The sequence below is a fragment of the Emys orbicularis genome, chromosome 1, assembly GCF_028017835.1.
Source record: "Emys orbicularis isolate rEmyOrb1 chromosome 1, rEmyOrb1.hap1, whole genome shotgun sequence".
Lineage (NCBI taxonomy): Eukaryota > Metazoa > Chordata > Testudines > Emydidae > Emys > Emys orbicularis.
The window spans coordinates 349,938,968-349,960,964 of NC_088683.1; the positions used below are offsets into that span (position 1 = coordinate 349,938,968).

A 21,997-nucleotide genomic window follows, 5' to 3' on the forward strand; every position below is an offset into this window, starting at 1 on the left:
GTTGTCCCAGAACAACCTCTAGTGTGGACACAGATACATCTTTATAAAAATGCCATACACCAATATATAGCTTATTCCTCTCCCTGTACTAAAATAGCTATACTGGTATAAAGCACCTTTACGCTGACATGACTGTGTCCATACTAGGGGGATCGTACCACTTTAACTAAACTAGTAGAGCTCAAGCAGCACAACTTTCTAATGGGAACAAGCCCCTGCTCACCAACACTCATGCACCTTTATGTTGAATTAAAACAAAAAAGGTCAAGCTCTTAAGAGAGAGGAGACATTGCCTCCCACAGGAAAAATGACAATCAGATACTTCGCCCTCAGACACTATGGTGATGGGGACCAACTGAAAAACCTAGATAAACCGCTCCCATATTCCGTGTAGAATAATGAATGTCAGTGCAGAGAGGTCATGGGATTGCTGGTCTCTTTAAGGGGAGTCAAGGCCCAGGCTACGTGTGGGAAGCTAATTTAAAAGGAAAAAGAGCCCATGTAGGCAGTTGATTGTCTATCAAGTACCTGGCCCTGACCAGAGGCCATCAGGACTCAGTTGCAAGGAGGTGCTCTTGGGGACATGAGCTCTCTGTAGCTGCAGGAGAAGGAGACCTACAGCCTGTTAAACTCTCTAAGCTCTCAGGTAAAATGATGCATAGAAAGGGCACAGCTTTAGCCCCCAGCTCAGCCAATCAGCATTGAGACTCTGAGGGGCAGGAAGCAGAGGGTTCTCACCAGCTGGCCCAAAGGATGGCCAAGGTCACCAGTGGGGATCATGGTCAGAGCACTCTTCCAGTCCCAGCTCTTTGTAAGAGCCTCCCACAATGAGGGCTGGAGAGGAACCCCCTCTTCGCCAGTGGAGGGAGGGAAGCAGAGAAAAGGGAAACCAAAAAAGACAAACCCCAGTGTCCCAACTGATTCTAAGGGACAAAGGTCTAGGTGGGGAAAAAATTCTCCCACTTTAACTTAGTGTTTTCTATGTCTAGAATTTGGGGGGCACCAGATGGATCAGGCTGAATAGATACCAAACTTCTCTGAGGCTCTTACCTTCTCAACAGGGACATCTGTTTTCTAGCAAAATATGCACTGGGAAAGGAGAAAACTCCAAAGATGCTCTTCCTTGCACCCATGTACGTGAACCTGAATTCTCTCAGTCCTCAAGGAGAGGCCTCAAGAAGGAGATGCACTGCAGCAAAGCCATGAGGGTCTCTGAGATTGCCCCTACACTGTAGCCTGTCCTGCCTAGCCGTTGTCAGGCTCTCTCTGTGAGGTCACCACCTCCCAACCTCCTTTGACCAATAAGCTGAGATCCTACAAAAGGCCCTTGTGATGTCACTGCCACACCCACCCCACCCTGCAGGGCTAATGTCCTGCCCCTGTCCAGCCCCTTTGTATGTTTGAGCTGCTCCCCCTGTATCACTCCACTCATTCATTGTTACTTCTGGGGATCAAGCAGGCTACCCATGAAAACATCAGAGGCTGCTCAATGTGACACTCAGTTTTTCAGAGCTTTGTAGACTTTAAGGCCAAAGGAGACCGTTAGCTGATCTGATCTGACTCTCTGCATATCTCAGGCCTCCTGTATAGCACAGGAGCTAGTTTTTGACCAAAGCACACTCCAGAAAGGCATCTAGTCTTCATTGGAAGACATCAGGAGATGGAGAAACCATTACTTCCTTTCGTAGGTTGGAGGAAATTGATACAGTGAGGGGAAGGGAATTGACCCCATGGCCACACTTGTGAGTCTGTATCATAATAATATGCACAATGGAACTGCACTAAGGTTGTACAAGCTGCCTTAATTCTGGTGTTTCCTAATGTTTAGAGGCCTGGTCTACACACAGTTTTTTGTACTTATATAACTATTTTGGGTAGGGCTGCATTAATTTATTTTTACGTAAATAGTTGTCCCAGCACAACTTCTAGTGTGGACACAGTAATACCTTCATAAAAGTTCCTTACACTGATATAGCTTATTCTAGCTGCACTGAAATAGCTATACTGGTATAAAGCACCTTTACACTGATATGGATTCTACTTTAACTATACTAGTAGAATTCAAGCAGTACAGCTTTCTATTGGAAACAAGTCCCTGCTCAGCAACACTCATGCACCTTTATGTTGAATTAAAACAAAAAAGTCAGGCTCTTGTTAAGAAGAGAGATTGGCTCCCCACAGGAAAAATGACACTTAGATACTATGGTGATGGGGATCCACTGAAAACCTAGATAAATAGCTCCCGTGTTCCATGTAGACTAATGAATGTCAGTGCAGAGGGTTGCTGGTTCCTTTAAGAGGAGCCAAGGCCCAGGCTACGTGTGGGAAGCTAATTTAAAAGGAAAGAGCCCATGTAGACAGTTGATTGTCTATTAAACACCTGACTCTGATCAAAGGCCATCAGGACTCAGTTGCAAGGAGATGCCCTTGGGGACAGGAGCTCTCTGTTACTGCAGGAGAAGGAGCGCTACAGTCCATTAACCTCTCTAAGCTGTCAGATAAAATGGAGTAGAAAGGGGCCAGCTTTAACCCCGAGCTCAGCCAATCAGCATTGAGACTCCAAGGGGCTGGAAGCTGAAGGTTTTCACCAGTAAGTCAAGTCATCAGAAGATCTGATAATTAAATGAACATATCATGGATGGATTAGCTTTGGCTGTAATACTAGCATTTAGATACATCATTTATAAGCACAATGATGTATTCACTTCAAAGGACTTAGAATAACCTACTGAATTGTATTCACTATAGTTAGTTTATGTTGCTTTCTGGAGTTGAAGGGCACTCTTCCTCTTCTTTTTTGTGGTTTAAATTAAAAGGTCAGTCAGCCCAAGTTTTAAAAAGCTGTAATCCTGGTTGCTTTAGCCTATTGGTCATCCTACTCTGAAATTGTATTTGGGAATGAATCATTCCCTAGAGATATTATGATCATTTTTCAGCTACAACCACTATTCATTCATTTTCTCTGGAGACTTCTCGGTTCACTTTCAGCCTACCAAGTACACATGTAAGATCCCTTTTCAAAGAGGCATGTATCACTGAAATTCTTCTGCTGGCTTTTCACCTACTAATTACAAGCAGGGAACTAGTTCTCGTTTTTCAAACAAAGCCACAATTTTTAAATCTTCCTTGAGTTTAGCTGTGGTTATAGAACCATATAGTGCTGTGACAAAGTTCCTCCTCTGCCTTGGTGGGTTCTGCACTTTCTGGCAGATTTGCTCACCTCAGAGGTTCACGGCAGTCCTCAGTTTGGCTCCTTTTGTTAGTGGCACAAACCTGCCATTCACTCAGCTAACCTCATCACAGCCAGCATGGGGAAAAGGCGGAGAATAATTCCCGCAGTCTCTGCTGACCCACCTAATGGGTCAGGGGACAGGCCAGAGACCTTCCCTTCTGGTGGGACTCACAGTCCAGGTCAACACCTCTTGTATCAAATAGGGGGTTGGGGGAACCCAGGCCCGCCCTCTACTCCAGGATCCAGCCCAGGGCCCTGTGGATTGCAGCTGTCTTCAGTGTCTCCTGTAACAGCTGCAACTCCCTGGGCTACTTCCCCATGGCCTCCTCCCAACACCTTCTTTGTCCTCACCACCAGACCTTCCTCCTGATATCTAATAATGCTTGTACTCCTCAGTCCTCCAGCAGTACACTTTCTCACCCTCAGCTTCTTGTGCGCCTCTTGCTCCCAGCTCCTCGCACGCATCTCACTAACTGAAGTGAGGTCCTTTTTAAAACCAGGTGCCCTGATTAGTCTGCCTCTCCTAATTGATTCTAGTAGCTTCTTAATTGGCTCCAGGTGTCCTAATTAGCCTGCTTAATTGGTTCCAGCAACTTCCTGATTGTTCAGCCCAATATCTTACTCAGGGAAAAGGGACCTGCTTAATCTGGAGCTAATATATCTATTTTCTATCACTCTCCTGTAGCCAGGGCGGCTTTAAGAAGTGCGGGGCCCGATTCAAATACCCGGCGGTGGCGGGTCCTTCACTTGCTCCGGGTCTTCCGCAGCACTGAAGGACATGCCACCGAAGACCCGGAGCAAGTGAAGGACCCGCCGCCGAAGTGCCGCTGAAGACCCGGACCGCCACCGGGTGAGTAAAAATTAGAAAGTTAGGCGCTCTTCTTTAGGGCGTGGGGCCCTCTTAGGCACGGGGCCCGATTAGGGGGAATCGGGGGAATCAGCCTAAAGCCGGCCCTGCCTGTAGCCATCTGGCCTGACTCTGTCACAGTGCATAAATTGTGAGCGGTAGCAAATTGTGTCACATTTTGCTAACTCGACCAGAGAATGGGAAAGGTGAGAGGTAGCAAATTGTGACAGGGCAGCAAGAGAGATCATCCATAGGTGTCAGTAGCTGCTCCTGGTAGCAAACTCTGTCAGTAGTGGGTTTTGATATTACACCCTGGCACCTGGCAGGAGGTGATGGTTTTCAAACTGTGGGGTGTCCCCCCCCCCCATTGGAGGCACACCCCACAGTTTGAAAACTGTGCTAAATGGAAAGCAGAAATCTGGTGGGGTACATGCCCCCAACATGCCTCCCATGCGTTGCCTCTGGGGGGCACAAATATGCTTTCTTGCTCTGGGCACTAAAATGCTCTCGTCATATGCACTTACATCACACTGATTGACAGACTTCACTTATGCACCAGCCATGGGAGGTTGAAATCTGTACATGTACCTAACAGTCATCACATAAACATGAGGGTGCAAATCCCAGAGAAGTCCTCTCATCATTAAATTGGTGAAAGACCCCTCTCCTGCACAGCAATTCTTTCCATGTTACACAGACTAACAGTCCAGGTCATGTCAGACAACACAACAGCAAGGTTTTATATCAACAGACAGGCGCACGTTCACCCCCCTTTTGCCAAGAAGCTGTTAGTCTCTGGAACTGGTGCAGTCATCACCAAATCACACAAATCCACATGGACCAGCTCAGCAGGCAATTCACAAGTAACCATGAACGGACCATCAAGGCTACAATTCTGCACATGGGTTTCCCACGGTAAACCAATTCACTATAGACTGGAACAAGAAGCACCAAATGTTCCATTCAATGGGGGAAGAGGGGTGGTGTCTGAGCCAAAATTCTCTGGCAGATGTTTTCCTCATCTTGTAGATTCCAGGGATAACTCATGCTTGTCTACCAACCCTGTTTATACTGAGGGTCTTGAGGAGACTCAGGACTCATCAATAATGATCATGCTAGCACCAGCTTGTCCTGCAGTTCTTGTACTCAGACCTGATTTACTTGTCAACTTAGCCCCCAATATCACATTACCTGCCTTAGCCAATGTGATCTCCCAGAATGAAGATCAGATGCTTCATCTGGACTCAGCATTGTTGCATTTGACAACATGGATAGCAACATGGCTACTACAACACTGCAAACAACATGGATAGTGGCTAGTTATCTACTATTGATAGGAGCTGCTCAGCTGAAGTCCACTATATATTAGTGCACAATAGGTAGGACTCTACTAGGCTGTCCTATATAACTAAATGGAAGAAGTCCTCTGTTTGGACAAAACATCACCACTTGTCTCCCTTAGAGACTCCAAATTCCTGTTATTTTGGACTATCTGCTATCCCTCAAGAATTCAGGGTGATCAGTCAGCTCTATAAGGGTAACTTTATCGGCAATACCAGTACATCATCAGGATTACACCATCTGATCCCTCCCTACAGTTTCTAGTTTTCTCAAGGGCCTCATTCATGTGTTTCCCCCAGTTCAAGAGTCCCCTCTTCCTTGGAATATTAATATAGTTTTTAGCCAGGTTAATGGGCCCTCTTCTTGAGCCCCTTCCAATGTGCTCATTGCTACATCTGTCAACGAAGACAGCCTTTTTAGTAGCTAGAACTTCAACCTAAAAGGTACAAGAAATACAGGCACTTCTGGCTGATTCATCTTACATCGTGTTCCATAAGGACAAGTTGATCTCATAGGTCTCACCCTAAGTTTTTACCTAAGATTGTTTTGAATTTTCATTTAAATAGATGATTCACCTGCATGTTGTCTTTCCCTAGCCCCATTCCAAACTGGGGGCGGGGGCGGGGGGCGGAGAAGAGGAGAGAAACTGCACATCCTTGAGGTAGTTACAGCTCTTTTGTGTTACCTTGACAGCATATTGTCCTTCGGAAACTGCCCTATGTTGTTAGTAGCATTTGAAGATACAGTAAAAGGCCAGGCAGTATTTACCCAAAGACTATCTAAATGGGTTTCTAGTTGCATTAAATCATGCTAGATTGCATTCACGCAAGCTGGTTAGAGCCGACTCCACCAGGGCTCAGGCAGCCTCTGTAGCAAGAGGCATACCCATTGCAGAAATCTGCAGAACAGCTATATAGGGATCAGTCCACACTTTCACCCAACACTATTCCCTCTACAAAGCCTCCATATCTAACAGCTGCTTTGGCAGAGCAATCACTGAACAGGCCCAACCTCCTGATTATGAGGTCACTGTTTGCTAGTCACCAGAAGTGGAATACATGTGGACAGGCACTAGTTACCCACCCAACAATAACTGTGGTTCTTCGAGACGTGTTGGCCACGTGTATTTCACAATCCAACCTCCTTCCCCGCTCCTGCAATCTTGTAATACCTGGATTCTGCATTGGTAAAGGAACTGAGCAATGGTGGGGCCCACTCCATTTATACCTTCAGGTGGGGTATTGGGATGGGCAAGGGCACTGGTATGGCCCCAACTGGCACTTCTGGCCAAAATAATCCAATTGTGTGGATTTCGGGCTAGAATTCAGGTGGACAATTACCCAAGACCCTAAATACATCCATGGTCAATTACCCACTATGTAACAGAGGCATGTCAGATGTTCAAGAGGTTTTTGAGAGAGGTTTTTTGTCCAGAAAGGTTGTCTAGATCTGGAATTGATGCCCTTCATTAGTAATTTGCAACTTCCTTGGGAAATTGTATCAATTCATATTATGATATAGTAATGTGCTGGTAGTGTATTTTGGCCCTAGTGACCATGAATAGACTGGTCACCATGGGAAATTTTTTTTTTTAAATGTTCACAAGCCAAACAGTGATTTGTAGACTTAAAAATTCCAAGCACTTCTACAATTTTGACGTCACTTACATCCTTATGTAGCTAGGAAAGCCCCATGTCCAGGGTTCCTTTTAAATAATGAAAAACATCTCCTCAAACTCAAATGGATTAAGGGGGAAGTGGTGCCAATCAACTGTGGCTAGGATCATGACCTCAAGTTGTGAAAGAGGTTACCCCCCCCCCTCTTAAAAACAAAACATTCCCTTCTCCCCCCGCAAAAAATGTTTCAAATGACGCTGAAATTGTGACTAAAAGCTTCAACACTGGGTTCTGGAATAGCAGAAGCTTCATTTCTCCAGTGGAATGCACTAGTACTCCCCCAAGTCTCAGAAATATCCTTTTTGCAAGGCAAATTCACTAGGATTTTGCAAAGTGAACCTGAATTTGGCCATTAGTGTTTAAGCCTAGCTTAACAGTTTTAAAAGCATGCAGTATAAGTTCCTTAATAAATAATTCCTTAAGATGTAAAATATTTCAATTTCCACTCAGTCAAATTAGGTAGACGTGGTATATCTTGACTTTAGTAAAGCTTTTGATACGGTCTCGTGTGACTTTTTCATAAACAAACTAGGGAAATGCAACCCAGATGGGGTTATTATAAGATGGGTGCAAGATCCTGTCGGAGAAAAACAGAGTTCTCACTCTTTTGGTTGGGTGCAGCAAATCAGATACTTTATTATCTCTAGCAATTGCATGGAAGGAGAGAGCTGAACAGGTCTCTCAACAATTACAGGTAAACAATTACAGCAAGCATTTATACCTTTGTTCCAGACAATAATGAGCAACAGCTGCATTTTGTTTATACATAGGTCATCCTGATATCTTATTTTTCTCACTTATTTAGACTCTAGTCTACATTCCATATTATCTACACAAGGTCGCAACAACTTCTCACACAGTTCTTTCCCATTCGCCTCACAATCCTCGCTTCTACAAATCTCGCGTTATTAGGGTTACAGTTAGCCTGACTCTTGCTAACAGAAGAGACTGTTTGCATTGAAATCCCCTTCCAATCCCTGTCAGGCCTTGCTCTACTTCCACAATCCCGACGGGGGTGAAGAGTTGCCCAGACCTCCCTCGCACCCAGTCCTATCCTTTCCTTTGTGGGAGGTTGGAGACTGACCTAGCACCATCTTTTGGGGCTTCTTGGTCAGAGCCACGGATGGGGACTGGTGCCGGCCAGTGGATGGTCCTGGTGGGGTACTGCGTACCGAGGTCACGGTGCTTGGCACCAAGTTGGAGCACTGCTCCAGTGCCAGGGTGAGAGCTGACTCCGTAAGTAGCGCTCCGAGTATCGCGCTCCTTAGTCCTTGGTTTGAAGGACTTGCAAATTTTGCACTTTTCACTAATGTGCCCTTCGCCCAAGCAACACAGACAACTGCTGTGTGGATCACTAATGGGCATGGGCCTCTTGCAGCAATCACAGGGCTTAAAGCCTGAGGATCGGGGCATGCCCCGTTCGGGACCTATAAAGCCTCTAACTATAGCTAAGGGATTTACAAATACTAACAGAAAACTATATACACTATAATACAAGAATTAACTAGTTCGTACGAACAAGCAACAGCACTAGCTGAAGCAGCAACGGTTCCAGCACTGTCACTGGCCGCAAGAAGGAACTGAGGGTGGGGGGAGCTGGCGGTGCCCTATATACCGTGGGATGTGCGCACCACTCCAGGGGGCGCTGGAGCCGGTCCCCTATGAACACTGCTGTGGGAAAAACTTCCAGCACCGGTGCATGTGATGAGCACACCCAAGTTGAACGGACATGAGCAAGCACTCAAAGAAGAAATTGGGTTTATTTAGTCTGGAAAAGAGAAGACAGAGTGGACATGATAACAGTTCTCAAATATGTGAAAGGTTGTTACAAGGAAAATGAAGAAAAATTTTTTTCTTAACCTCTGAGGATAGGACAAGAAGCAGTGGGCTTAAATTGCAGCAAGGGAGGTTTAGGTTGGGCATTAGGAAAAACTTCCTGTCAGGGTGGTTAAGCACTGGAATAAATTGCCCAGGAAGGTTGTGGAATCTTCGTCATTGGAGATTTTTAAGAGCAGGTTAGACAAACACAGCCAGGGATGGTCTAGATAATACTTAAGTCCTGCCACAAGTGCAGGGGACTGGACTAGATGACCTCTCAAGGTCCCTTCCAGTCCTATGATTCTATGACTACCCCAAAGCCCCTCATGAAATAAAGAGATTCAAACTCAAATATGCTTCATTCTTTCTATTTATTACATGTTAGAAATATTAACATCTCATGGTATCCGGTTTATCATCTAAATCCAGTCATAACCAACAAAAGAAAAATGTTAACCATGTTTCAAAATGAGCACTCTTACATTCATTTTCTCCCCTGTAACTTAAAGAAAAAATTGTTCAGCTGTACTAAATTCTTATGTTTGACTATTTGAAAAAAGGCATTAAAAATCTGCTTTAACAAGCAATTATACTGGTTTGTTAATCAAATGTATGTTGGCAGTTGTAACCACAATCAAGCCCACGGGTTGTTTTACTAATTTTCCCTTCTATCCAAAACTGTCTTTTTGGTTACTTTTATTTTTATATCTGGATATGTATGCAAGTTTGTTCATCTAAGTTTAATAAAAAAAGAAATTTAGGGTTTGCTGTTTGAGAAAGTTCCTGCCTTGTTTTCCTTATAACCCTCCTATGAATCCAAATAACTTCCTTCAGTTATATTTCAGAATCCTACTTAGCTAGAGGTCTAAATTGAGGTCTCTGTTTAATTCCACTTAAGCTGAAAAAGGTACAGAAACTCTTCATTCGATGGTGTGCATAAACATTACACTCCATATATAGCAAAAATATCTTTTATTTATAATTTACATTTCCACAAGTGAAAATTGTACATTTTTTTTACATATACAATTCCATTCCGTTAAATTTGCACGCATCTACAGAACTTTCACACAATCGACACCTGAAACTGTGCAGGCAATAAGAAATTCAAATACAAAAATGTATTTATTAACCAAATAATAGCTGGGGCCCTGCCCCATGAGAACATTTTATTTATATAAAAAGTATTTGCCTTCTAGAGTCAACACAGCAGCTCTTCTGTTCTGTAAAAAAATCATACCTCTCAGTTTAGTTAAACTGGTTCACCCTTATCAGTTTCTGTTTTAATATCTGTAGACGCAGGTGTGCTCTCTTCCATACAAGTAGCAGGGGTGTCGACAGGTTCTTCTTTGACTTTAGGACTGTTACAGGGCTCCTGTATTTCTTGTTTGACAATGTTCAACATAATATTTAGTGGGTTTTCCACAGGGGTCTTGCTGGGAGATGGTGTACAATCAAATGATGATGTCTGCCAAATGAAAATTAACAATAAATATACAGTTTTAACATATCACTAAGACAGTTATTTCCTTTGTGACTAAAGGGGAGGGAGAAAAGTTATAAATGTTGCTTTACAGGATGTGTTAATTTGGTTATTGAAAATGCAAGTTTCCCCCCTCACCAAGATTCTTAGAGAGCTGGTTTGTTCTGTAACATTCTTACCTTAGCAAATATAGTTTAAAAACAAACCTAATGCTCCCTAAATTAAAATTATTACGTCAAACAAATAAGGGACAAATATGTAGTACAGTGGTTTTCAACCAGGGATCCGCAGACTATGTCTAAGGAGTCTAAAAAAGATTGTCATTACCATATAACAGTGGTTTTCAACCTGTAATAAGCAGATCTCTGGGGTTCATAGACTATGTCTAAGATTTCCAAAGGGGTTCGCACATCCATTTGAAATTTTTTTCAGGACTCCAAACGAAAAAAGGTTGAAAGCCACTGATGTAGTATATTGCCATAAAGCACAGTATACTCCTCACTAACCCCAACACAACAATTTGATTTCCTATATTCATTCACAGTAAACAGCTAATGGAAGTTAGAAACTAAAAACACATCAGTATTAATTTACTCCAGCAAATTCTTCAGATTTAAAAGCTTTAACCCCATATACTTGACCTATATATTCTACTTATGGCTTCTATTTACTGCTGTTTGACATGTAAGATGATATGTTATGTCACAACATCAGAGATAAGCAATAAGCTTCCCAGTTAGTTCTGAATTATAAATTTGCTATTACCATAATGCTTGCAGTTCCTTGTCTAGTCACATGAGACAGAAATGGGTAGCATGCTCTGAATACATCCTCTAGTACAAAACTATAAATCTCTCAACACAAAAATCAACCTCACAATAAAATATTTGAGCAGAAATAAAAACAGAGATGCACTTGCCTTTTGGTAATCTTCATAACATGATGGATGGTAAATCTAAAAAAAGAAAAACCATGTGACTTCTCTACATATTTGAATACACAAATGCATATTTTATAGCAGTTGCACAGGTTATGAAATTAGGTTTGCAGAACAGTTTTGATTATGCACTTCATTGTCTCATCCCCTAGCTTCCCTAAACATTCACTTTTGAACTAAAGTCTTCCATGCTTAGCTTCTAATGCCCAAAGGTAATCTGAGCAAAATATATTTTGTCCTTAATACTGACCATAAATCTAATTTTTCAACCAAAACTTAATGGTAAAGTTATTAGACTGCATGTTCCACCAACGTAAGGCATAAAGGGCAAGGAATGCAGTTTAAGCAGTTAATTCTCAAGACCCCAACTTCACTTATTAGCACCACTTCTCCACCTCAATTATCTCCCTTCCCCCATCAGATAGTTACAATGATTAATATAGGGTTGGTGTGACTTTCATATGTTCTAACTACATATAAATATAATTTAAGAACGGCCATACTGGGTCATGCTAAAGGTCCATCTAGCCCAGAATCCTGTCTTCCAACAGTGGCCAATGCCAGGTGCTTCAGAGGAAATGAACCGAACAGGTAATCATCAAGTGATTCCCTGTCATCCATTCCCAGCTTCTGGCAAACAGGCTCAGGACACCATCCCTGCCCATCCGGGCTAATAGCCATTGATGGACCTATCCTCCAGGAACTTATCTAGTTCTTTTTTGAACCGTTATAGTCTTGGCCTTCACAACATCCTTTGACAAAGAGTTCCACAGGCTGACTGTGCAATGTGTGAAGAAATACTTCCTTTTGTTTGTTTTAAACCTGCTGCCTATTAATTTCATTTGGAGACCCCTATATTTCTTGTGTTATGAGTAAATAACACTTCATTATTTACTTTCTCCACACCAGTCAGGATTTTATACTCTCTTAGTCGTCTCTATTCCAAGCTGAAAACTCCCAGTCTTACTAATCTCTCCTCATATGGAAGCTGTTCCATACCCCCAATCATTTTTATTGCCCTTTTCTGTTCCTTTTCCAATTCCAATATATCTTTTTTGAGATGGGGCGAGCAGATCTGCACCTTGTATTACAGATGTGGGCATACATTGGATTTATATAGAGGCAATATGATTTTCTGTCTTATTATCTATCTCTTTCCTAATGATTCCCAACATTTTGTTAGCTTTTTTGACTGCCGCTCCACACTGAGTGGATGTTTTCAGAGAACTATCCACAATGACCCCAAGATCTTTCTTGAGTGCTATCATTTTATATGTATAGTTGGGATTATGTTTTCCAATGTGCATTACTTTGTATTTATCAACATTGGATTTGATAAATCTGCCATTTTGTTGCCCAGTCACCCAGTTTTGTGAGATCCCTTTGTAACTCTTCGCAGTCTGCTTTGGACTTAACTATCTTGAATAGTTTTGTATCATCTGCAAATTTTGCCACCTCACTGTTTACCCCCTTTTTCCAGATCATTTATGAATACGTTGAACAGTTCTGGACATGGATTTATATCCTGGTGTAAGTGAGGTATGGTGTCAAAATATAAATGTTGACTATGGATTTTTTTCATGTTAAGGAAAAATTATATGAAGAGCTGAACTATGTTAGTGGTTATTGTAAACTGGTTAAAAATTGTATGTATAAGTTACTGAACTTATATCTACATGTATTTTATTTATGGTGCTGCTGCATGGTGTGCTGAAGTCAAGTATATCTGTGCTAACATATCCGCCCTTTAAGGGTACCCCCTATGGTGCTGACGTTTTGGTGCACCATGGAACCTAAAAAGCAGCAGAGTAAACTCTTCAAGAGTGAAGACAGACTGGGCTGCCCTCCACCACATGCCCCTTTGCACATTCATGCTATTTCCTCATCTACCCTGGCATTTAGTAACCCCAAATGTCACACATACAAAAGTAATATGCTCAGAATACCTTTTCCTCTACTCTAATAGCATTCTTTAGATGCCACTCTTCCTCTTCCTCGTCCCAATATTGTTCAAATTGCTCTTGGCAAATTTCACAGCTCTGAAAGATGGAAAAGACACAGCTATGTAAATTTACAAACATTTATATAACACTTTTGTGCTTACCAGTTTCTAGAGAAGCAGCTAACTACAGTTTACTAAGAAAGGGGGACTTTTTGACAATCAAGGTAAATATACTGGAATACCCTGCATTCCTATGTATGCACTGTAGAGTTAAAAGGGTAACATAAATGGACACTAATTACTTATTTAATTGCAATTTGCGAACTATGGATTAATTGTAATGGACTAGATTCCACATTCTCGATTAACTGTTAGCATCGCATGCAGTTACTACGTTTTCTAAATTAAAAAACGAAATCTCCAAGTTTAGAGAGGCTTTCATTCAGGGAAGGGACAGCCATCACAACAGTTTTCTGCAAATCCTGTATGTAGCCGGTAGCCAACTGTTATGAAATTCAAAAGTATTAGCTAATCCAGGTAACAAACTATTGTCCATCTTGCTATTTTGCCAATAAAAACAGCTCATATTTGATTACATAATTTCCCTCCCTAAATAGAATTCAGAGATGTCTGTCATGATTTTGTTGCTATTCGGTTAACCACTTAGGTACTTAGTTCTTACTCAGCCCTTAATAAAGCCTATTTCTATTGGCCTCAATGGGAATTTCTCTGACTAAGGCCTGAACGAAAACACAAGTTAGAGAGCTTGTGATTTGGCCGACTGAGAATTTTTTCAGTTTGTTTGCATCTATTATCTTTCCTACAGCAAGTCTGCTAAATACAAGCTTCAGCTTCCACACAGGTACATTTCTAACCTGTATTTGTTAGATACAAGGATGAAACTTTACAGTTTACATAAAATACTTAGGGATTAAAAAAAAAGCTGTAAGATTGCTCAGAAATTAAACCATTCCCCCTATGTAAGCTAATCAAAGCTAATTAAATGTGTAAATTTACCTCATCCACTCCAGCTGGTCCAGCAGGAACACTTTGAAACTCTTTTTCTTTAGCAGCTTCTTGTGTCTTCAATACAACTTCTTCATGTACTTTTTCAAAGAACTGGCTCTTTGCACGTTCCTCTAGATCAGCTATTTCTTCAAATTCTATCCAGTCCTAAGGAAGTTAACAAAAATAACATTCAAGCCATCTTTTCATAAATCATAACTTTTACGCATTTAAAAATACAGTTCCCCAAATTTGATATTTGAGAAGGTGTGTGAGCATTTTTAATAAAAGATGTCAGTTTGACTGGACTGGAAACTGAAGCTCTCTCATTACAGATACAGCATGACAAGTAGCAATGCAAGTTTCCCAACACTGCTCCATTGTGCTTCAAGCCTGTTCTAAAGGGACCACTCTTCGGAGCGACAATGTAGTGTAACATCCGTCCCCATTTTAATTTAAAGGGGGGCGGGGTAGCTCAGTGGTTTGAGCATTGGCCTGCTAAACCCAGGGTTGTGAGTTCAATCCTTGAGGGGGCCACTTAGGGATCTGGGGCAAAATCAGTACTTGGTCCTGCTAGTGAAGGCAGGGGGCTGGACTTGATGACCTTGCAAGGTCTCTTCCAGTTCTAGGAGATGGGATATCTCCATTAATTTATTTATTTTATTTTTAATCATTGCTCTTTACTGAGACTATCAAAAAAGGTGTCAATGGTCTTAGACTATATTAGTTCCCCCTATACCTTTCTTTTATGTTTTTATAGCCACTGTCAGAAAAAAAGAGGAGGGAGAAATCTGAGAGGATTAATTACCAAAGGCTGAATTCTGTGCTGATTTACATTCCATGCAGCAGAACTGAATTCAGTGCAATTGCACAGGGAATAATTTTGCCTTCTATTCATTCAGGCACATACAGAGAAAGATGATATTGCATTACTTACTGTTAAACTGTAGTACCACCTTCTGTGAGTAACTTTTCTGCTAATGTCCTTTTCAGTGCGATTTTGTCGGTAATGCCAGTCCAAATGATCTGCATATACATCAGTCTGTGAAGTTGTAAACCTCATTCCACAGGAGTAACACTGAATACCAGTGTACAATCGATTTATAACACTATCATAACGCCTACAAGAGAAAAAAATTGTAAAGTCTTAACATTTACCAGAAAGTTTGTGACTGACCTAAAATGGATTCAAATTGCAAAACAATGATCTCTAGGTAACAATACATGAAAAGCACACTAGCACATAATGTTAGCCGTTTTAGATCTACTGGCTCCAGTGAGCTAAAAGCAAATTGATGTGAATGCTAAACATATTGGGCCCAAATCTGCAAACCTTTGTGCACACTGACAGTTCCATTGACTTCGATGTGCAATTAAAAAAATATGCATCTTGTCTAAGAATTAAATGTTTATAAATGTATTTCACACGGAAAGGTTTTTATGCAAATGATATGACATTAATGAATACAATGATGAAACTGACAGTTGTATCCCTTCTCCCTCCTTACTCTATTGCAGGGGTAGGCAACCTAGGGCACGCGTGCCAAAGGCAGCACTCGAGCTGATTTTCAGTGGCACTCACACTGCCTGGATCCTGGCCACCAGTCCAGGGGCTCTCCATTTCAATTTTAAATGAAGCTTCTTAAACATTTTAAAAGCCTGATTTACTTCACCTTCAATAATAGTTTAGTTATATATTATAGACTTATAGAAAGAAACCTTCTAAAAACATTAAAATGTATTACTGGCACGGGAAACCTTAAATTAGAGTGAATAAATGAAGATTCGACACACCACTCCTGAAAAGTTGCTGACCCCTGCTCTATCGTGGTGTCTCACAATCTTCTACAATTAAGTTCTCAAGTTGTCTTGAAACAAAGACAATTAAACTATCAATATATTAGTGTCATGATTACCCATAGTGCACACTGAGCCCACATTAGTACACGTACTGTTTTAGTTCTTCAACTGTAAAGTTAGTGAGGTCTGGGATGTCTTGATCCTCACTCTGCTCTTGGTCATCCTCCTCCTCCTCAGGAGCTGGCTGGGTAGAAGTTTCATTCACTTCTAGAAAGCATAAATGGAAAACTGTCAGTTTCCCAAGATGTCATTCTGAAACAGTTCCACTTATTCAAACAATAAAATGAACATAACGCCAAATACAGCATTAACCAATTCAATCTGGTGCTGTAACAGCTTAAAACAAAGGTACACATTTTAATAACTAGGTCAACAATTTGAATTTGGGCAAGTGGTTTTTAACTGACTTCTCTAACTCATCCAAACCCTTGGTTTGGAAAGTAATCTATGAAAGACACAAGCTAAAGCAATTTCAAACACTGACACATTTTTAAAAAATTGTTTTGATTAAAACAAACAACTTGGGGATGGCACCAATGATAGACTGACTGATTTATTTGCAAGTCTGGCTATATTAGTCAGCTAAAATCTACAAAGTAAACTATTCAATAGTGGAAGTTTTAAAAGGAAGTTACCAAACATAACTCACTTCATCATGTGCACCAAGATGGTCACTCCCAAATTATGGGACATCATATAAAAACAAAAGCAAGTTCTTGGTTTTATATGCCATAAGAAAATCATTAAAACACATATTACATAGAAAATTAGAGTACTTATATAGCAAGATTTTTACTGGGAGTTTTTCACTGCACTCTTGTGTTAAAATGGACAGTAAGAGCATAAATGCTATACATACGTGCTGAAGTAGAATCAGTAGTTTTTGACACTTTGAGGATTCCTGTTGAAAGCAGTTTAGAGAACAACTCATTTACATCAAGCTGGCCAAGGTGATTATCAGGATATGAAAGTGGAAGGGACCCTAAGGGAAGAAAAACAGCAATGATACAATATTTCTGATGCATTCAAGAAAATCAAGCCTTAATATAGGTCATCCTGTTTATTTTAATGATACTCCTTTAAAATAATTTTTTTGAAAAGTCAATGCTTTAAAGAAAATAGAAGTTGCTAAATACAGTTCTCGGTTGTTCATTTCTTACTCAACTATATTCCATTCTATACATCACCACCAAGAATATTTATCACCCACGCCACATGCTGAGAGAAAAGAGTAGCCCTCAGACAGAAGCACCTCTATTTTGCCATTTATCTCATCTTTTTCCCTGCCCTCACTGCTCCCCCCATTTTTCAGCTTTTCATTTACCGAATTATTTCCCTGTCTCTTCTCCTTTTGTTTTGTGCCTTCTTGGTCTTTTTTGTTAGTCAGCTTCCCTTTGCAGTCCCTTCCCTCCCCTCATAGTATTAAGATTTCAAAGTGCTGATCTGTCTGCCACCCAAGGTATAACCAGCCATACTTGCTCTACAGGTTTTTGGAATGTGTTATTTTCTTAGTCTGAATCTAGTAAATATTTACGCTTAATTATTTGACTTTGTTCACTTATTACATTCTGGAAGCCTTTAATTTTGGGCTCTGATGTGCAGGGATGAATTGCATAACTTGGCATATGCAAATCAGTCCTACTGTGTCTCCATTTGTCTTCTCATACCCACACAAAAGCAGACCATTTTCAGCATCATAGCATACCAAAAAACATGTGGTTACATAAACTAATCAGGACCAGGCCTGATTAATACTTGAATGGGAGACCTCCAAAAGAAATTCAAGTATTAAAGAAATTGTATTTATTAACAATTAAATGGCAATCTTTCTTGGGTTAGTACTGAATCAGGGCCACAGAATAGTGCTAAGTGGCAACATGCTGTTGAAAGTACTGTGGATTACCTGAGTAGCTAAATTCTGTGGTTTCTGATTAACAAAGTTTGAACACTAGTTTAAAATAGCCAGCACAAACTTTGTGTATATACCTGCTGGATTCTGAACAAAGCTTCCAGGATTTTGTGCAAGTACTGGTAAATACGTTTGTCCTTGACTGTAAGGTCCAGGTTGAGAAGATACAGATAGACCAGGAACCTGTAAAAGTAAAAAGTTATGTACTTATCTCATAGATATTTGAATTACAAAATCTTCTTACATTTTACTATTAACTCCTAAAGTGTCCCCAGTATAGAGCCATAGAAATGTAGGACTGGAAAGAACCTCGAGAGGTCATCTAGTCCAGTTCCCTGCCCTGAGGAAGGACTAAGTATTATCTAGACCATCCCTGACAGGTGTTTGTCTAACCTGTTCTTAAAAACATCCAATGACAGAGATTCCACAACCTCCCCACATAACTTGTTCCAGTGTTCAACTACCCTGATAATTTGGAAGTTTTTCATAATGTTTCAACTTAAATCTCCTTTGCTGCAATTTAAGCCCATTATGGCCAGTGGTCCCCAAACTTTCTACCTCACGCCCCACTCTTACCCCTGTTTGCCGCCGCCCCCCCCTCCCCCCGAGCTGGGGACAGGAGCGAGACCATGGCTCCAGGAGGGGGGGGGACACGGACAGGGGTAAGGGGGCTGAGGCTGAGGCCGCAGCTGGGGGCGGGGCCGGGGCTGGTAGCCAGGGCGTGGGGCTGGCAGCCAGGGCCAGGAGCGGAGTTCAGTGGCACTCCCTCCCCGCACCCCATGGGGGCTGGCCCAGACCCCAGCTGCGCCCCCCCGAACATTCTGCTCCACAGTTTGGGATCCTCTGCATTATGCATTTACCTATTTATATCCATGAAGGGGGAATGTCGCGTACATTTTTTAAGGCTCCTTATAAATTGACAGCACAGTATTTCAAACTATATTTTTATTGCCAAGCATTGGAGGTGGGGGTGGGGGAGGACCTCCTAATGAAATGCACAAGTCCTTCCATGCTTACTTATTTAATAAGGGATATTTGTTTCTTTTAGCCATCAGGCCTGCACATTTTAAATTCATTTTCCAATACGGACACACCATTGCTTCTTTTAAATTGTTCCTTTTCACCCAAATTGGACTTTAAAATACAGGTGTATGCCTACCCATCTCATTTTCAAATAAACTTCCAATATGAAGTAAATATACTCAGATTTTTAGCTGAAAATGTAAATGGTACCAGTTATACCAAAAAATAATGGAATCCAGGATGTCTCCAAAAAAGCAATAAATGCTAGTGAATTTCAGAGGGGAAAGTAATTTTTATAATTACTTCTGCTATAACTGCTTTCTGCGAACTGATTAGTAAGTTCTTTCAGCATATATTTCTGGATTTATGCCTGTTGGCTTTGGTGGTGTTCTTTAAAATTTTACCACTGTAAGTGGTATGAGGACACCTAACTACTTGTATTCATTTAATTAGTAATTCTTCATGTCACATTCAACTTATACCCTGAGAATGAAGAATGCTTGTAGAATTCAAATTTTTTAATCAACTGGCTTTGTTATAGAAGTTTGACACCAACTCCACCTACTGAAGAGAATTTTTGCAAGACAATCATCAATACTGAAGCCAACTGACCTCACCCATGGATGAAAGATGTCTGCTAAACAGGCACTTTTTTGTCCAACAAATAGTTTGAGTGTGCTAAAATCCCCTATTTCCTAACAACCTTCCTCCCTCATGAGGGCACTAAATTTTACAGCTCTAACAGGGCTAGCGGAAATAACCCTGTGTGCACTACATGCCCTACACATATCCACACCAGCTTTGTCCTACTTATCTACACTTGTTAGGTAGCATTCGGCCTTTACTTCTCTTGCAGAAAGATCAGGAGTGTTTATATGTACCTAAGTTTAACGTTTTCCATGGAATTCATTTTGTGCAAAGGGTAGTTAAAATACTGCACATGATTTAGAACTCCAATAACAGCTATTTTTGCATTCAAGTGGGTAGTGGAAATAGACGAGTTTCATTATTGTTTTGATCAGGTTACACTTTCAGGTGTAGACACTGCAGGGGAACTTTTAAAACATTCTTGGAAATACCTGAACCTATAAAAAAAAAAAACCTTAAAATTTTTCTTAATATATTAGGATGTTTCTCTAAAAAAAACTACAATTTAGAACCAAAATTCTCAGACTATGTCCCTTTAAAATTACGATTGTAGACAATTACTGATATATTCAAATTAAGACTTTTTAAATTTGAAACCATCTGTAGGGGTGCTGTGTCCTAAGCCCTCATAAAGTCATAAAATTTTGCTATACAGATGTAGTCAAGTTTAATACTAAACAATCTTACCTGCTGTGATTGCTGAGTATTTCCTACTGACATAGAATTAGGCATGGTATTGAAATTTCCATATTGAGGACCCTGAAGATTCTTGTCATCAAAATAATGTCCAGATGCTCTGTTAAGTGGATTGGGAAAGTTCTGTGCTCCAGGGCCAGGTGGCCCATTAAAATTTGGTCCTTGAGAGGTATCAAACATTTCAGGTCTCTGGAACTGCATACCATGGGATGGTCCATTGTAAGTCTGATTGGGATGTTCACTGTATGGACCAGTTTGCCCGTAAGATACTGTTTCCAGTCTTGAGGCAGGAGGGTTAGCTACATTTTCAAACCTTGGACCTTGAAGACCAAGGGGCATTGCAAACCTTGTACCTGGCTGGTGTTGAGGACCATCAAACCTTTGAGGTACTGGTGTATCAAATCGTGGCTGCTGACCAGGTGGTCCATCAAACCGAGGAGGAGTCTGTTGACCAGGTGCCCTTTCAAATCTTGGGCCAGGTTGTCCATGTAATCCATCAAATCTTTGCAAAAGGGATAGCTGACCAGGTTGACTATCAAATCTGGACGAATGACAGCCATCGAATCTTGGACCAGTCTGACCCAAAGGCCCTTCAAATCTAAGTCCACCCCCCGTCTGGACCGATGGACCCTCAAACCTAGGACCAAGCCCTGGCTGGACATGTGGACCTTCAAACCTGAGACCACCCCCTCCCTGGACATGTGGCCCTACAGACTGACCATGGGGCCCCTCAAAACGCAGACCTCCTCCCGGTTGACCATGTGGCCCCACAGGCTGACCATGTGGCCCCTCAAAACGGAGACCACTCCCTGGTTGACCATGGGGCCCCATTGGCTGGATATGTGGCCCCTCAAACCTGAGACCACTCCCTGGTTGACCACGAGGTCCCATAGGCTGACCATGGGGTCCCTCAAATCTGAGTCCACCCCCCGGTTGGCCATGAGGCCCCATAGGTTGACCATGGGGTCCCTCAAACCTGAGACCACCCGATGGCTGACCATGAGGCCCCTCAAATCTGATACCACCCATAGTCTGGCCTGCAGGCCCTTCTAACCTGCGACCACCCACAGGCCCCTCAAACCTTAAAGCACCCCCTACTTGCCCCAGCGGGCTTTCAAACCTTAGTGCACCCCCTGCACCTACTTGCCCAAGGGGCCCCTCAAACCTGAGGGTGCCTATCTGCCCTGGTGGCCCATCAAACCTCAGGGCACCTCCTCCCCCTGCCTGTCCTAGTGGCCCATCAAACTGAGAGGTAGCTCCTCCTCCCACCTGACCTAGTGGCCCCTCAAACCTCATAGAAGCCTGTACAGGTGGCCCTTCAATTCTAGGGCTTGAATTATTAGAAGGCCCATCAACAAAATGACCAGCTTGTCCATCTCCCCCTCCCCTTGCAGCAGGCTGTCTAGGTGAGCCATCAAATAGCGGTCTGTCTTCCATGAGTGCACCTAATCTCTGCTTTACGTCAATGCCCCCAAATCTTGATCCTGGACTCTCTATAAATGATGTTTTCTCTGGATCTTCATATCTAGGTCTCTTGAAACGTTCACTGAATGGGGATCTCGGTTCCTCTCGAACACCTA

The 21,997-nt window shown here is 41.8% G+C and overlaps 1 protein-coding gene across 1 annotated transcript in view; it reads right to left on the reverse strand.

Annotated features, from left to right (window-relative positions):
• Positions 1 to 9,268: 9,268 nt before the first annotated feature.
• PCF11 (PCF11 cleavage and polyadenylation factor subunit) overlaps positions 9,269 to 21,997 on the reverse strand; it is a 28,476-nt gene continuing 15,747 nt past the window's right edge. Inside the window, exons 8-16 of the mRNA XM_065406677.1 lie at positions 20,409 to 21,994; positions 18,128 to 18,233; positions 17,001 to 17,123; positions 16,234 to 16,348; positions 15,219 to 15,402; positions 14,294 to 14,449; positions 13,281 to 13,373; positions 11,317 to 11,352; positions 9,269 to 10,382 (exon numbers count right to left, since the gene is read on the reverse strand). Of these exons, the coding sequence (XP_065262749.1) occupies positions 10,167 to 10,382; positions 11,317 to 11,352; positions 13,281 to 13,373; positions 14,294 to 14,449; positions 15,219 to 15,402; positions 16,234 to 16,348; positions 17,001 to 17,123; positions 18,128 to 18,233; positions 20,409 to 21,994 (2,615 nt within the window). The 3' untranslated portion in view covers positions 9,269 to 10,166. The remainder of the gene's footprint in view (positions 10,383 to 11,316; positions 11,353 to 13,280; positions 13,374 to 14,293; positions 14,450 to 15,218; positions 15,403 to 16,233; positions 16,349 to 17,000; positions 17,124 to 18,127; positions 18,234 to 20,408; positions 21,995 to 21,997) is intronic.